General features: G+C 38.3%; 2 protein-coding genes and 1 non-coding gene across 10 annotated transcripts; 2 read left to right on the forward strand and 1 right to left on the reverse strand.

Moving 5' to 3' along the window:
- The first annotated feature begins 1,640 nt into the window (after positions 1 to 1,640).
- Positions 1,641 to 5,998, forward strand: LOC135620037 (GDP-mannose transporter GONST3-like). 5 transcript variants are annotated; one of them, XM_065122627.1, is made up of 4 exons: positions 1,641 to 1,804; positions 2,192 to 2,255; positions 3,165 to 3,236; positions 4,645 to 5,998. In XM_065122627.1, the coding sequence occupies exons 3-4, from the start codon at positions 3,231 to 3,233 to the stop codon at positions 5,776 to 5,778; spliced, it is 1,140 nt and encodes a 379-aa protein (XP_064978699.1). In that variant the 5' UTR covers positions 1,641 to 1,804; positions 2,192 to 2,255; positions 3,165 to 3,230; the 3' UTR covers positions 5,779 to 5,998. The 5 variants fall into 5 exon arrangements, with proteins under 5 accessions (XP_064978699.1, XP_064978701.1, XP_064978700.1 ...); XM_065122629.1 differs by having other exon boundaries at positions 2,192 to 2,251; XM_065122628.1 differs by lacking the exon at positions 2,192 to 2,255 and adding an exon at positions 2,783 to 2,827.
- A 530-nt stretch (positions 5,999 to 6,528) lies between these two features.
- On the reverse strand, positions 6,529 to 11,023 carry LOC135620038 (phosphoserine phosphatase, chloroplastic-like). Of its 4 annotated transcripts, none has more exons than XM_065122631.1 (8): positions 10,947 to 11,023; positions 10,483 to 10,713; positions 10,253 to 10,385; positions 10,037 to 10,144; positions 9,104 to 9,197; positions 8,092 to 8,241; positions 7,953 to 8,006; positions 6,529 to 6,761 (listed from the first exon to the last, which is right to left on the reverse strand). In XM_065122631.1, exons 1-8 carry the CDS (start codon positions 10,954 to 10,956, stop codon positions 6,639 to 6,641), a joined length of 903 nt encoding a protein of 300 aa, XP_064978703.1. In that variant the 5' UTR covers positions 10,957 to 11,023; the 3' UTR covers positions 6,529 to 6,638. The 4 variants fall into 4 exon arrangements, with proteins under 4 accessions (XP_064978703.1, XP_064978704.1, XP_064978705.1 ...); XM_065122632.1 differs by having other exon boundaries at positions 10,928 to 11,005; XM_065122633.1 differs by having other exon boundaries at positions 10,943 to 11,003.
- Positions 11,024 to 11,102: 79 nt separating this feature from the next.
- On the forward strand, positions 11,103 to 11,176 carry TRNAN-GUU (transfer RNA asparagine (anticodon GUU)). The gene has a single exon. It is a non-coding gene; the product is annotated as a tRNA-Asn (tRNA).
- The last annotated feature ends 3,651 nt before the right edge of the window (positions 11,177 to 14,827 follow it).

Raw genomic sequence — 14,827 nt, forward strand, 5'->3', positions numbered from 1 at the left:
CCAGCTTTCCCTTTTTATTTCATCTCAAAAATTGAATTTTGGGCATGTCTGAGGTGCTCAATCCACTTTTCTTCAATCATTTTTATGCTTCAAATCTTTCAGGACTTTTCTTTATGCATTGTATATGATGAGGCTCGTAATTTTTCTGCACGGAGACAAATATTGAATAATAGTAAGATTATCCTCTTAAGTGATCCAACTATGTAAATCAATACTGCTTAGACCGCACATCAATGAGAGACTCATGCACTACGTTTGCCATCTTTCGTTTCGACAAGAACATTAAAGCAACAAATTATGCCATGTTCATTGGTTATTTAAACATGTTAAAATAAATCCATTATAACAAAGGCACAAAGCTAAACGTATCTAAAATGCATGTCAAGAAAATCTATCTTGCACTAAGATAAATCTATACGGTAACGATGCAAAATTAAATATGCCTAAGACACGTAAGTTGGAAAAATCTGACTCACATCAAGATAAAATCCACAACAATAGAGGCACAAGACCATATATGTCCAAAACACGAGTCAAGAAAACCCGACCCACCCCCAAGATGAATTCGCTACGTGGAAGGCGCAAGGCTAAATGCACATAAGATGCGTATGTCAGGAACACCTGACTTACGCCAAAGTAAATCTGCTACGACAGATCCGTAAAATCAAATACATCCAAAATACATGAGTCGAGAAAACTCGACTCATACTAAAATAAATATGATATTATAACTGATGATTGTACGAAACCAGATCACCAATTACATATACTCGTTAACCTAGAATCGACCTGCAACGAAATCATGTTGACATTCACATGATATGATAAAAAAAATTATATTAACAAATATAAATTAAATATTTTTATAACAACTTCAGTTTTTAAAATTGTTAATAATCTAATTCAAAATTTTATGATGATAAAAAAATTATAAATTCTAATAATGCATCTATCTCATCGATGAAGGGGTCAACCATACGGGATCACAAGAGTCGCTCCACGGTCCCAAATTGCTAATAAAAAAAACTATAAACAGACACAGCACTACACTTCACTGCAGCACCAGCTGGCGACCCACTTCGGCATTACTAATCATTGGCGAGCCATGTCGGATCTGCGGATCCGTTTCTCGCTTCGTGACTCCCATGTCTCGATCTCGACCGTCCGTGTTTTGTGATGACAGCCGAATGAACGATGGATGCGGCCGGGTGACATCGACAAGCGGCTGAGATGTGAGGGACGGGAGAACCGGATCCTCCCGAATCGGAGCGGATCCGAACTCATCAGATACCCGCTGACGCGTCGTTTCTCGGATCTGATTCCATGTTCAACTACCCGTTTGGCATGTGGAAAGTCTGATCGCAATCGGACAAAGGATTCAATATTATAATTGGAGGAGATCGACCGAACCCTCTCTTTTCTTTATCGCACGAATACTTCGACCCATTTTACCCTTGTGGGCTCCACATATGGGAGCCATCATATCAGCCAATGATTAAAAGCTAAGTTCAAGTCAGTTAAAATTCTCGGTGTACTAAGATGCTGATTCGGGGACTGAAGTGGGGCCCGCGGCGGTCGACGGTCGTGATGGGGAAATTTGAAGATTCCAGATCCAACGTGCGATCGGAGGGGATCGCTAGGCTTCGGTTCCCGACTCCTGAGACGAGGAGGAAAAGATCCCCGTCCCTCTCTCCTCTTCCGTCCTCGAGCTAGGATGAGTGAGTGAAGAGGGAGGAGAGGAGGCCTTCGACGAGCACACTACGGGCCCCCGCCGCCGGCTCCGGAGCCGGAGAGCTCCGACGAGGTATCGGCTGTCATCCCACTCTCTTTGTCTCTACGCGTCTCGTGACCGTGTCTTTTCGATTTGTCTCGTTGTGGTTTTCTCCGCCGGCTGCTCATGCGCTTACTGATCTCGTGCATTCTCTTCTCGGAGTTATCGGGAAATACGGATTTCTTGTGATTCTCGTTAACCTGGTACAAGTTCTTGACAGATTTTCGTTGGTGGGTTTGTTTGAGGTGGTAAATTTTCTAGGAATGCTCTTGGGCCCATTCAATTGATTGCTTTCTCCTTGGGGGACGAATGTTTCCTCCGATCGGATGCGAAAATTCTTGTGCTTTACAGATGCCAATTTCTTGGAATTTTGTCGTTGAATTTGCCTTTTCATCGGTTTATCGATCGCTTTGATTGCAGGATTTGGATCCATGTCACTAGGACGGTTGGTAGGACACACTTTGGGGAAATCTCCGAAATGCGAGTTATTCTACCGACAAACCCCTCTTTACTTTGATTTTTTGTGTTCGTCCTGTTCTTGTTTTTCGATGGTGATTTTGGTGGTGAAAGTTTCCTCTTTTAGCAGATATGCTGTAGTAGTTATGACTTATGCGGCTGATGGCATCTTACTTTAAAGTTCTTTTGTCAATTATGCAAGAAATTTATACTTTTGTTCTTTCATGATTGTCTATGCAACGTTAATATACAATCAATGTGAAATGGAACAGGAAATGGTCACAAGAGTTCTCAGGCATCAGAAAAGAAAAATCAAAAGTTACATGTTGCTCATCAACAATCTCTTGTTTTGATGATAGTTACTATGTCCGAGGCTGTTGTGATGTGGTTCACACATCTTCTAGGCATGCAGCTAATAATGCCCTTCTAAACTAATAACATCAGATAACTTTCCAAAATGTTGCTCTTATTTTACTTTCTGCTTTTCTTAGTAAAAGGTTTGTACGTTGACAATGAGGTTTGTACGTTGACGATAACTTTCCAACGTGTCTGTAGGAGGACTTCTAGAATCGTTTTGCTGTATGAAAATCTTGGGATGCTGTAAGTTTAGTTTACTATTTTAAAGCTATTTTGTGGAACAACAAAACTTGTGCTTTGAAGTATGTTTTAATGGTCATGCAAATTTGAATTTCTGAAAGAGTTTGGTTGGAGTGTTTGCAATTTGCGTGTAAAAAGGGGAGTGTAGTAAGAGGACCGTGATGCAACTTCACATTTGATCTCAGAATTTCTTTTGCAGTTTTAAGGCTTCTTCCTTTCTACTTCACAATCAAATTCTTTCATCCTGGTTAGCTGATAGTGACAATGACAGTCTCAGGTCTAATCCACGGTGTTGTACATTGGTAAGAAATAACTACTGTTTTTTTTTTGTTGTTGGCAGTTGCATCATCTTCACGTTGGTTGACTGCTTTGGAACTAGACCTTAGGAGAGAGAAGGAAAAGTCTTATGAAGGTATGATTTGAGATGTTGAAATTACTATGTCAAGGTCTACATAAAGGATCTATGCCTCAACACTTGTATCTACTCATTTTTCTAACAAGAAGATAAACAGCTGCATAAATGGTGTCATGGTTGTCTCACATAAAACTGTGCAGCCTCATCCTCTATTATTTAAGTGTTATGTAAAGTTTGCAGTGAAATAGCCAACTTCGACCAAATTGGAATGTGCCTTTGCATATACAGATTGCTACAACATATTTGCATATGAAGCTTCCTCCTTTCCTTTTGTCAACATTACTGCTGCTGTTGTTATCATGCCCAATAATTCAGGTGTCATGTATATAGTAGTGATGGACATGCATGATTACTATAGATTCATCAGTCAAATGAGATGAATCAATTATGATTGATTATATTGTTATCAGTTCGTGAAGAACTAGGTATCGCTTTGATAGAAGATAAGATAAGAGAAGATCGTTTAAGATGGTATGAGCATATGCTTAAGAGACCTCCAGATGCAATAGTCAGTGGTACGAGAAGAGGTAAAGTAAGACCTAAAAAGACTTTAATAAAAACTATAAATAAAGATTTAAGTACTCTAAATTTAACTAAATATATGATTTTTTACATATCTCAATGGTGATAAAAAATCCATGTAGCCGTCCCCAAATAGTTGGGACTTATGATTTTTTTTATTATTGTTGCATGTTGTTATCAGTTATAAAAGCTGCAAAATTTTACGCAACTGATAACCTGCTTTCTTAATTGATATTATGAAGCATCTGATATTTTCTTTTTCAGTGGTTTTGTAAGTATCATGAGGGATCACAGTTAAGCTTATTCCCATATACTCATTGTGATTCAGAGAGAGAGAGGTTTGACTTTTCTTCTCATGGTAAGTGTCTTATTCTATATTGCTGGCCCATGCTGGCCCATATCTACGTAAATACAAAAAAGAAAGAGAAACTTAAAACAAGCCAAAATTGGTTCAGGTGATGCTTGGAAATAAAGTATCTAATTAACTAATGCACTGCCATCAGCAACCATCTGCTCGGATGTGATTTTCTTTTAGCTACTAGTGTTTTAAATTAGGTTTCTATTCCTTGGATGTGTTTCAGCTATATCTGTTCGTCTCTGCCTGACATTTTTAATCCCTTTGATCACACTGACCAAAAGGTAGAGGAAAGGCTGTTTAAACTTGAAATATATAAATTACTTTACATGCCTAATGATATTATAGGAATAGTCTTTACTTGTTCAGGTTGACTGCCAAACCTTTCTTAGATGCACAGCTTTAACTTTATTTGATATAACTTTCATTTGCTTTTATATTTTCGCCATTTTACTGTAATTTTAATTATAACAGTTTAATTTGACATTATTTTTCTTCTCACGTGAATATTGGATTCCCTCACTTCAGATGTCTGATGGTACTGGGACTTCAAAAGACGATTCTCCTAGCAGCGGGAATGATCTGTCTGCAACAACTGCAAATGGTTTGACCTGGAAGGACACTCTAATAAGCCTCCGGCAGCAAGCATCAGTATATGGTGTAGCTGCTGGTTATTGCATATCTGCATCACTACTGTCCATAATCAACAAGTGGGCAGTCATGAAGTTTCCATACCCTGGTGCATTAACAGCACTACAATACTTTACTAGTGCATTCGGTGTTCTTCTTTGTGGGTGGTTAAAACTTGTGGATCATGACCGTCTGGAACTCGTTACCATGTGGAGGTTCTTGCCAGCTGCGATCATCTTTTACCTGTCCCTTTTTACAAATAGTGAGCTCCTCCTACATGCCAATGTGGACACTTTTATCGTGTTCCGTTCTGCTGTCCCCATTTTTGTAGCTGTTGGAGAGACTGTGTTCCTTAACCAGCCATGGCCTTCCCCAAAGACATGGATTTCTCTAGCAACTATCTTCGGAGGCAGTGTTCTCTATGTTCTCACAGACTACCAGTTCACAGTTACTGCCTACGCTTGGGCTGTGGCTTATCTTGTGAGCATGTCCATCGACTTTGTGTACATCAAGCATGTCGTCATGACCATAGGGCTCAACACATGGGGCCTGGTGCTATACAACAATTTGGAGGCATTGATGCTCTTTCCCTTGGAGCTACTGATAATGGGAGAACTGAAGAAGATGAAGCATGATATATCTGACGAATCCAACTGGTACTCTTTCAGTGTGGTTTTGCCTGTGGCTCTGTCGTGCTTGTTTGGCTTGGCAATCTCCTTCTTTGGATTTTCTTGCAGAAGGGCAATCTCTGCGACAGGTTTCACTGTGCTTGGCATCGTGAACAAGCTCCTAACTGTTGTGATTAATTTGGTCATATGGGATAAGCATTCTACCTTGATTGGTACGATAGGTCTGCTAATATGCATGTTTGGAGGTGTCATGTACCAGCAGTCTACTACCAAGCCCAAGAAAGCAGAAACTGAAACCAAGTCTCAAAGCAGAGATGAGGAGCAGCAGCATTTGCTGGAGATGCAAGCTAGTGCAGTATCTGACTCAACTACACAGCATGTTGTCTCAGTAGATCCCAAATAAGCTTTTCTTCACTGTTCAGTGGAAAATATTCAGAAACCATCTGTATTCAGGTATAAAATATAGTTTCATGAGATACTGCTAGAAGATATAATATATCAATTCGTGCAGCATATTTGTCTTTTTGTGATGAGTGAGCTTCAATCAAAGCTCATTGGATGAAGATTTGTATTTCTGTGGAAAACAACAATGATAGCAAGATATTGAAGTCTTATTGGTTCCACTCAAATGGTATGCGGTCACTATATCTTTCATGCACAAGTGCGGTCGGATTTTTGTGATGAGAGCTTTTATTAATTACATATGTGAAATTTGATTCGGAATATATAATATATGATTTGTAAGGTTAAATATCAAATTCATGTATCAAGTATATTTACCCAAGTTATTCTTAGTCTAATAATATGATATTAATTCCATACTTTAAACGGATTAAATCAAAAACATTATTAGTATCAGCTTATATTATACATTATTTGTAAATATAAAATATAATTTTCAAATATTGTCGTGAACAAAGCTCAGCAATGGACAATTTGTTGTTATTATCGTTGTATATGAACTTAATGCCGATTTGTATTTACATGTGTTTAACAAAGTTTAATCAATCTCGATAAATTGATTAAAATCACAACTTTTAGTAAATATACTTTATATTCATTTTCACAACCTGTGTTCCAAACAAGACATCTCTACTTCCACCAAATGCTATCCTCCAAAACGGTCCTCCTAGTCATATACTACAGTAGCATATACTAAAAATCAGCTATTACTGGTTAACATGGAAAGTAGAGGTTTATTTGCAATTCAAAGACAAATTGTTCTTCAAAATATGAGGTGGTGGAGACACAGCAAAGCATATACTACAAGGAGGTTATCAGTTCTTCAAAATCAAAGATAAGCCAGTCAGCTTTTCCTGCAACTGCTTCTCTCAACTGAGCCCCGGCGTAGCATATAAATAAGTCTGCACCACCTGGTTTCCGAGCCTGCAGAATCGACACGATACGAGGGGAAAATTAATTTTTAGGGGCATCAAACATTTGGTTTGAGATATAAATGGAGAAAACAATGACTACAACAATTTCAGACCTTTCCAAACCCTCTAAATAATTTTTTTTCCATATCAAGATGCAATCATTCTACTTATGTAGATGAGTACGCTTGTAGTCTTATTGACATGCAAACTCTTCACATCTTACAGACCTGTCTAATTTTAGTCAATAAAAAAGATAATCACACGTTCTTGGTGATGCTGATCTTTCCTTAATTCATCAAAATATCATTATCATATGTGTATGCCGAACATTTTGCCATCTTTTTAACATATATAATCATATTAAACATAAGGCAAGTGCATAAACTGGGAAAACACAAAGTCCAGTACCATGTTCATCTAAAACATATTACGAAAACAGGGATGTTATAGATCACTGCTATAAAAGAAAAACAATATAGTGGATCTCTTCAACACATCATACAGCAAAACTGTTCAGATATACATGTTTGATCACAAAAAAAGCAAAAATCTAAAGATAGGAGATAGATAACTGAGTTCATAACCCATCAACTTAATTTCATTCTTTGAGGTTAAGTGCCTTCCACATAGTAAATGTAGTTCTAACCTTGAAACAATCATATACTCAAGATCATATTTGTGTCATTTTATATTTAAGTGTCTTGCAGATTTATTCTTCTTAATCCTAGCAAGACCCAGAAACAATTTGAATTTCCTGGCAAGCATAACAAATTATTATCAAAGAATCACAATGCCAGTTCCCAGATTACTGATTCGCTTGGGGTAAGGATGTCCACTGAAATCATCTTTTCCTGCTGAGCAACCGAACTCTCAAAACCATCCCCCATTTCACCTAAATCATACTTTCATAGTTTAGTTTCAGCATGTCTTATTTCTGCATGTGGTTCAAAATTCAAATATTTAAACTATCATGATCTCAAGTTAATTGATGGGACTTGAATCTTTGTATGGCATCATTGTTGGTGTCTTAAATTCGACAGCACCAATGTCATTTTAAAAATGTTTGCTTAGCTCCAAGGTCTTAATGTCATATACTCATGAATGCCGAGATCTGGGAAAGCAAGTTATACTTTGAAAAACATTGGCACTGTATAGAAAAATAAGGACCAAATATTTGGGTAAATATGTGGGACTCTGCTACCTCAAGATCTGTTGCACCATCTCCAATCATAACCAGTGCCTTGTAATTATGGACCTGCAAATGCAATACAAGAAAGAATTTCTCAGATTCAGCAACATTTGACATAAAGTTATATCATGCTAAAAAATAACTGCTGGACCTTTCTTATCTGTTGTACAGCTGTTGCTTTTCCACCACTTCTAGAAGTAGGCTCTTTGGCATCAAACCCAATGAACTCACCGGAACTCCCAAAAAGTAACTGATTTGCAAAGATGTTTTCAAGAGGGATACCAAGCTGCAATGCTACAGGCTTCACAAAAAGTGGTTGCAGTATTCAGTAATATGCCCTTACAAATAAAGGAAACTCTGAATTTCACAATTTAATTTATACATCATCAAGCATTCAAACAATATGCAAAATAAATCATCACTGTACACATAATTTATCTTCTTTTCTAAGGGAGACTCTGGAAAATTGAAATAACACATGCTGTCATACTCCCAAGTGGTTCAACTATGACTTCAGCATATCAGCCAGTCTTCACTCTCAAGAAGCATTTTTAAAGTATTATTTTTCTAGTAAGACCCACAACTACATCATCATATTCTGACGCTGTAAAACCAAGATCATAAGGGACCACAAGAAATAGCAAAAGTATGCCAACAGATATAAGAGACCATGAATAAACTTGCAGAAAACAAAGAGTACTGATTATAAATTAAAATGTGCACTTAGTGCTGAACTTCAAAAAAGAACACTGTGATCAATAAGTCTGCATTTAGAGAGATGAGAGTTGTGCTAAAAGATTTCAATTAGTGCAAGGCAAAGGTCTGGAAGCTCATCAGTCAAATTCCACGACGAGTCAGAGACTTGGTTATAGTTGACTCTGGACCAGGTTAGGAAAACAAAGCTAAATCGACATAGCATGACAACATCCAACCCTTTCACATAGCAAACAAAAATGCTCCAATATAGAACCGATAAACTGGTGCCTTCAGCCCAAAACCTGCCATATAATCAATTTGGATCAGATTTAACCCAACGTCTTGCTCGCCTGACTGAAGTGTATCTCCAAATGTAACTATTCCCAAAATGTGGTGACAGTAACTGACAAAATTAGTCATACTGTCACAGAACAACCCTTGTATGGATAAACAGTTGAGTAGCTTACATTTATCATTTGACGGAAGCCTCCAGATATAAGGTACACATCAATGTTTTTAGCCATCAGCTTCTTGATCAACCCAGCAATGCCAGGAGAAATCCTACACATTCAGTGACATGACTGGAAAAAGATTAGGAAACTATTTCTAATAATGCTAATAAATGCAGGTGACATGAAACGTGTGTTGACTTAAGATAAAGCAGACCCATCAACATAATGTGACTTTTGCATGTTGTAACTTCCAGTAGCAGAAAAGATACATGTAGCCAACTCCAAGTACTTGGGACACTACAGCTTCTTGTTGTTGATTTCCATCATTTCCAATCAACAGAGCAGGATGCAATCAAAACAACAGTTAAAGAAGCACAAGATGAAAATGCATATAAAATGCTCTAAAAAATCAATTTGATGTTGGAATGGAGCAAGCTTATGCAAAAGAAAACTTAGCTTCTGCCAAGTTAAAGAAAAGAACCAACGCATGCATGACAACAAACTCTACTCAGTTTGCACAACCCAGAATCATTGTTATCTGGCATGCCACAAAATTGTGTTCACCAAAAGTAAAAAAGAAAGTGACGAATTTCTTGTGCCACCATATGGCAATCCTTACTCTATATGATGGACAATTCTAGAAATGAAATGCTTATACCATGGCCCCGTGAAAATGGCATAAGCTTGTACATTCTCTTACACAAGTATCCAAGAATCTGAAAACCTAAAGAATAATCTGAGCATGTGATGACTACACAAATGAGCACGTATAATTTATCCATCAACTAAACTTTGTGCAAATAAAAAGGCTACAAACAGAAACCATATAAAGATAGAACAACAGGTCTATTAGCTTGATGTTGCTCTCCATTGACAATTTTCGTTGAACATCAGTGACACCAAAAAGAAAACAAAAAACAAAATGGAAAAGGAAAGAACCAGCATTACCTAGGAGGCCTCTTATCCAGAAAATCTTGGACTTGTGAGAGCGAAGGGTTAAACAGAGAAAGTCTAGCAGCTAGAGCTTCCTCAAAAGGTATTGATCCACTCATTGCCCTGAAGTATCAGGAGTACGGGGGAAATAAAGCAACTTCCATCCTGGTGCACTTGAACACATCATAGATACAAATAGAGAAAGAAGAGAAGAACACACTAGGAAATTACTTTGTTGTCCATTCCGCAACAGCTTTGCCAGCACCGCAAAAATCAGCAAGCTCGTCGATACCCTCATCCAGACAAACGGTGCTATCCACATCAAAACACACAGCACCAGCACTGCGCCAAATATTCAGCACCTCTGAAAGGTGTTTGAAAAAATGTTTGTCAGGTAAAAGAGCATTGCAAAAACTGGCACATCCCCAAACATCTAAAAGGTTCTCAGTAGTAAGTACGACCTTCAGTAGGTACTGTGTTACTAAATTGGCCAGCAGAAATGGTCTTCGCAGGCTGCAACGAGGCGGCCACAAGGGAAAGAGATTTTGAAGGTCTCAAAGCAATTGCAGGATGCTTATAGGGCATTTCTAGCGCTCGCGAAGCCATAGGTCGGGGAAGACGAGACCGGCGGAGATTGTGGGATGAGTAAATCGGATTGGCACGCGCGCTGACCAACCCAGACATCGAATTACCTGTGGACAACAAACAATCAGAGTTCTCGGCGAAAGGTCATCAAGATGCTGAGGAATGAAGAAGGATTACGGGATAACCCAACCAGATCAATAGGATCTTTGGATCAAACACTTTTCGGGCACAAGAGAAGATCTAGAAATCAACGCATGCACCAACGATATAAACAGAACAAAAAATGCCATGAAAATAAATGGATAGGCAAGGTCACATCACCACCAAAAATTTCACCTACTCGATGGCATCTTTTCTTCGATCCGCTGAGATCTATCGATTTCTAGGTGCGCGAACGAAAGCCACCTCAAAAGTGCGCCTTTTATGTACAGGGGGAGTGAACGTTCGACAATTAAGATTATTTAAATAAGGCTAAAATACATTTTATATCAACTAAGCTGGAATAGCTCAGTTGGCTAGAGCGTGTGGCTGTTAACCACAAGGTCGGAGGTTCAAGCCCTCCTTCTAGCGAAGTATTATTTTTTTATATTTTATTTAATGATTTTATATTTATTAACATACTTAATTTAATAACTTTATATTTCATTAATATATTAAATTTAATTTTTATTGTATATTTTAAGCCTAAAACTTTCTGCAATTATTTTGTTTCTTTATAATGATATTTGTAAGAAAACATACTTTTTATTGTATACTTTGAGCCTAAAACTTTATGACTATTATTTTTTTAGGTTTCTATTTTGAAGTGTATTTAAAACAAAAGAAAACTTTAGCTTTACAGATCCCACTTTTGGTTCAAAAAACTTTCTGCAATTATTTTGTTTCTTTATAATCATATTTGGAAGAAAACATCTTGCTTATTTTTATACAAGTTATTCAAATAATTTTTTTCATTTATAATATTATTAGGAACAGATTCATAATTATATATATAGTGTTTTATAAATCTTTATATGGGTTTCTATGAAGCTCCTCCTAATGAATATTGTTTTTATCTATTTTATAAAAAAGGTATTTTTATATATGATACTCCTTGTTATGGCAGAGTAATAGCCCAAATCCAATAATAACTCGAATCCAATAGTGGATTGAAGTACTTGTAACATATAAATGCTCTTGTTATTTTTTATAGTAAGTTTGAATGATAATTTGTGTTAAATGGGGAGTTAATCTAATTATTTGATAGTTGAAGAATTTAATGAATTATTAAATGTCACTATCACCACATGTATCCTTTATGTCAGTGAAGTGACATATTGGGATGGGTAGATAACGAAGGCGGGATCAAGTCAATGCTACTATCGATATATCATTTGATCAGCGTATCTGATCGATTAGATATTTGATAGGACACGAGGTGGTGCCAGATTATCCAAACACTTTCTAAATGATGGCTTTCTTCGATAATGTTGTGTTGCTAATCTCGTTATTTGTGTTAGTTCTCATTGTTTGGTGGTTCATGAAACTTTCTAAATTACTAAATGCACTTTATAATTATAATTTTATGCAGAATGCTTTAGCGGAGGAGAGAAAATGTCGACACTTTGATTATGTTTGAGAAACATTAAACTGACACAAAATAGATATAAGTAAACAAAAATCATAATTTTTGGGACATTCGAGGTAGACATGTGAGTTGATAAAGCCTAACTCACTTAAAGAAGAAATTTACTACATAAGATGATACAAGATTAAATATGCTAGAGATATATGAATTGGTAAAACAGAACCTGCATTAGAAAAAACTCTTTATTACGGAGGTATAAGACTAAATGTGTTCAAGATGTATGAGTCAGAAAAGTTCGACCCACATAGGAAGAAATTTACTATGATAGAAGGTATAATGTAAAATATGTCCGGGATGTATGAGTCAGGAAAACCTAACCCGCATAAGAAAAAACCTGTTATGATAAGAGGTACAAGACAAAATATACCAAAGACGCGTGATAGTAAAACTCGACTCACATAAGAAGAAATTCATCATGGCGAGAGGTATAAGGCAAAATATGCTTGAGACTTATGAATTAGCAAAACCCAACATACGTATAAGAAAACCTATCAAAATAGAAGGCACAAGATAAAACATGCTCGAGGTGCATGAATTGAAAAAATCTATCTCACTTGAAAAGGGCCCTAAAAGGCAAAAGTCAAACCAAGTCGGGAAAGCCCAACCCTCATAAAGTGAGGCTTGCCCAAGACATGGAGGTTAGAAAAACTAAACTCTCTTAATGCTAGCCCGAAGTAAAGGGGTCGAGCAGACGAGACGGGTGGGTCGGACACCAACCTCCTCTGCTTACTTAGATGGGTGGTTAGCTGTCGATCTCCCCCTATGCTCAAAGTTGAGAGGTCGATGTTAACCCCCTCTTTGCATGAGGTGGATAGGCTAGGTATTGACTTTCTACTTTACTCAAGGCTAAGAAGTCGACACCGACCATGGTGGAATGGTTAGGTGCCGACTATAGAGAAGGGATCAGATACTAACCCTCCTTTTCACCCAAGGTGGGTGGGTCAAGCATTGACCTCTTTACCAACTTAGATGAGTGGGTTGGGTACTAACCCACTCTTTGCCCAAGGTGAGTAGGTCGAGTATCAACCTCCCCCTTTGCTCAATGTTAAGAGGTTGACACTGACCACGATGGAGGGGTTGGGTGTTGACCCCCTCTTCACCTGAGGCATGTAGGTCTAAAGTTGACCTTCCCCTTTGCTCGAGGTTGAGAGGTCAGTGCTTGACCCACCCACCTTGGGTGGAAAGGGGGGTTGGCGCCCGACCCCTCCTCTATGGTCGGCATAATGGAGTGGTCAAGCGCTGACCTCCTTGATCGACCGCTCCCTTTTCACCCGAGGTAGGTTGGTTAAGTGTCGACCTCCTCCGCCAACTGAAATGGGTGGATTAGTCGTCGACCCCCTCAACACTCAAGGTATGTTGGTCAAGCACCGACCTTCCCCTTTGCTCAAGACTGAGAGGTCGATACTAACCATGTTGGAGGGATTAGGCATTGACCCCCTCTTTGCCCGAGGCAGGTAGGTTAAGCATTGACCTTCCCCTTTGCTCAAGGTTGAGAGGTCAACATCAATCGTAGTAGAGTGGTTAGGCATCAATTCCCCTTTCTGCCCAAGGTGGGTAGCTTAGGTGATGACCTCGTTTGCCAACTAAGATAAGTGGGTCAGGTGCAACCCCCTTTTCACCTAAGGTGGGTAGGTCGGGCACTGACCTCCCCCTTTGCTTAAGGAGAGGTTAGTGCTGACCACAGTAGAGGGGTCAGGGATCGACCACCTCTCCGCTCAAGGTGGGTAAGTCAACCGTTGACCTCCCCCCTTACTCAAGGCTAAGAGGTTGGCACTGACCATAATAAAGAAGTAAGATGCTAATCCTCCTTTATGCTCGAAATGGGTGAGTCGGGCACCAATCTCCTTTGTCGATCAAAATGGAGGGGTTAGGTATCGACCCCCTTTCCACCCTAGGCAGGTGGGTCAAGCGCCAATTGTCTCACTGCTCAAGGCGGGGAGGATGAGTTCCCAACCTATTTTTGAGTGTGCCTAAGATACATTGGTGGGTTGCTCCCCCTCAATGAAGTGATTAAAGAGTATAAGACTGATGTGTCAAAGAGGCCACATGTCATGTTTCAAGACCCTCGCCAAAGAGCCCCTAAAGCACACCTTCACTAGGGATAAATGATAGGAAGAATATTATTGACTAACCATCATCAAATATAAGTCCTCCATGTGACATCCAAGTTAGAATGAGACAATTATTAAAGACGATTAAAAGCTATCTCTCAAAAAATATTCCACGGACTATATTGTTCCTTTACTACCAAATATAAAAGCTTACTTGTAACTTAATCAATAGATGACTTTTTGATCATTCACTACCAAATATAAAAGCTCACTTGTAACTTAATCAATAGATGACTTTTTGACCATCGTTGACTGAACTCATCTACCTCGAGTTATTAATTTGGACATCAAGAGATCAGCTCGAGAAACTTCTCTCAACCTTGATCTTCATACAAGTGGCATATCAAATGATCTTATCGGGAGCTTGTCATTTTCACCTTGAAGATATCTTAAATAAAACTATGCACACAAGTCTGAATCATGTCAAGCTGAATCAAATGTCAGTCACTAACTGACATTTTCCTATAATATTACTCTTCAAAG

The sequence above is a fragment of the Musa acuminata genome, chromosome BXJ2-8, assembly GCF_036884655.1.
Source record: "Musa acuminata AAA Group cultivar baxijiao chromosome BXJ2-8, Cavendish_Baxijiao_AAA, whole genome shotgun sequence".
In the NCBI taxonomy this organism is placed as follows: Eukaryota; Viridiplantae; Streptophyta; class Magnoliopsida; order Zingiberales; family Musaceae; genus Musa; species Musa acuminata.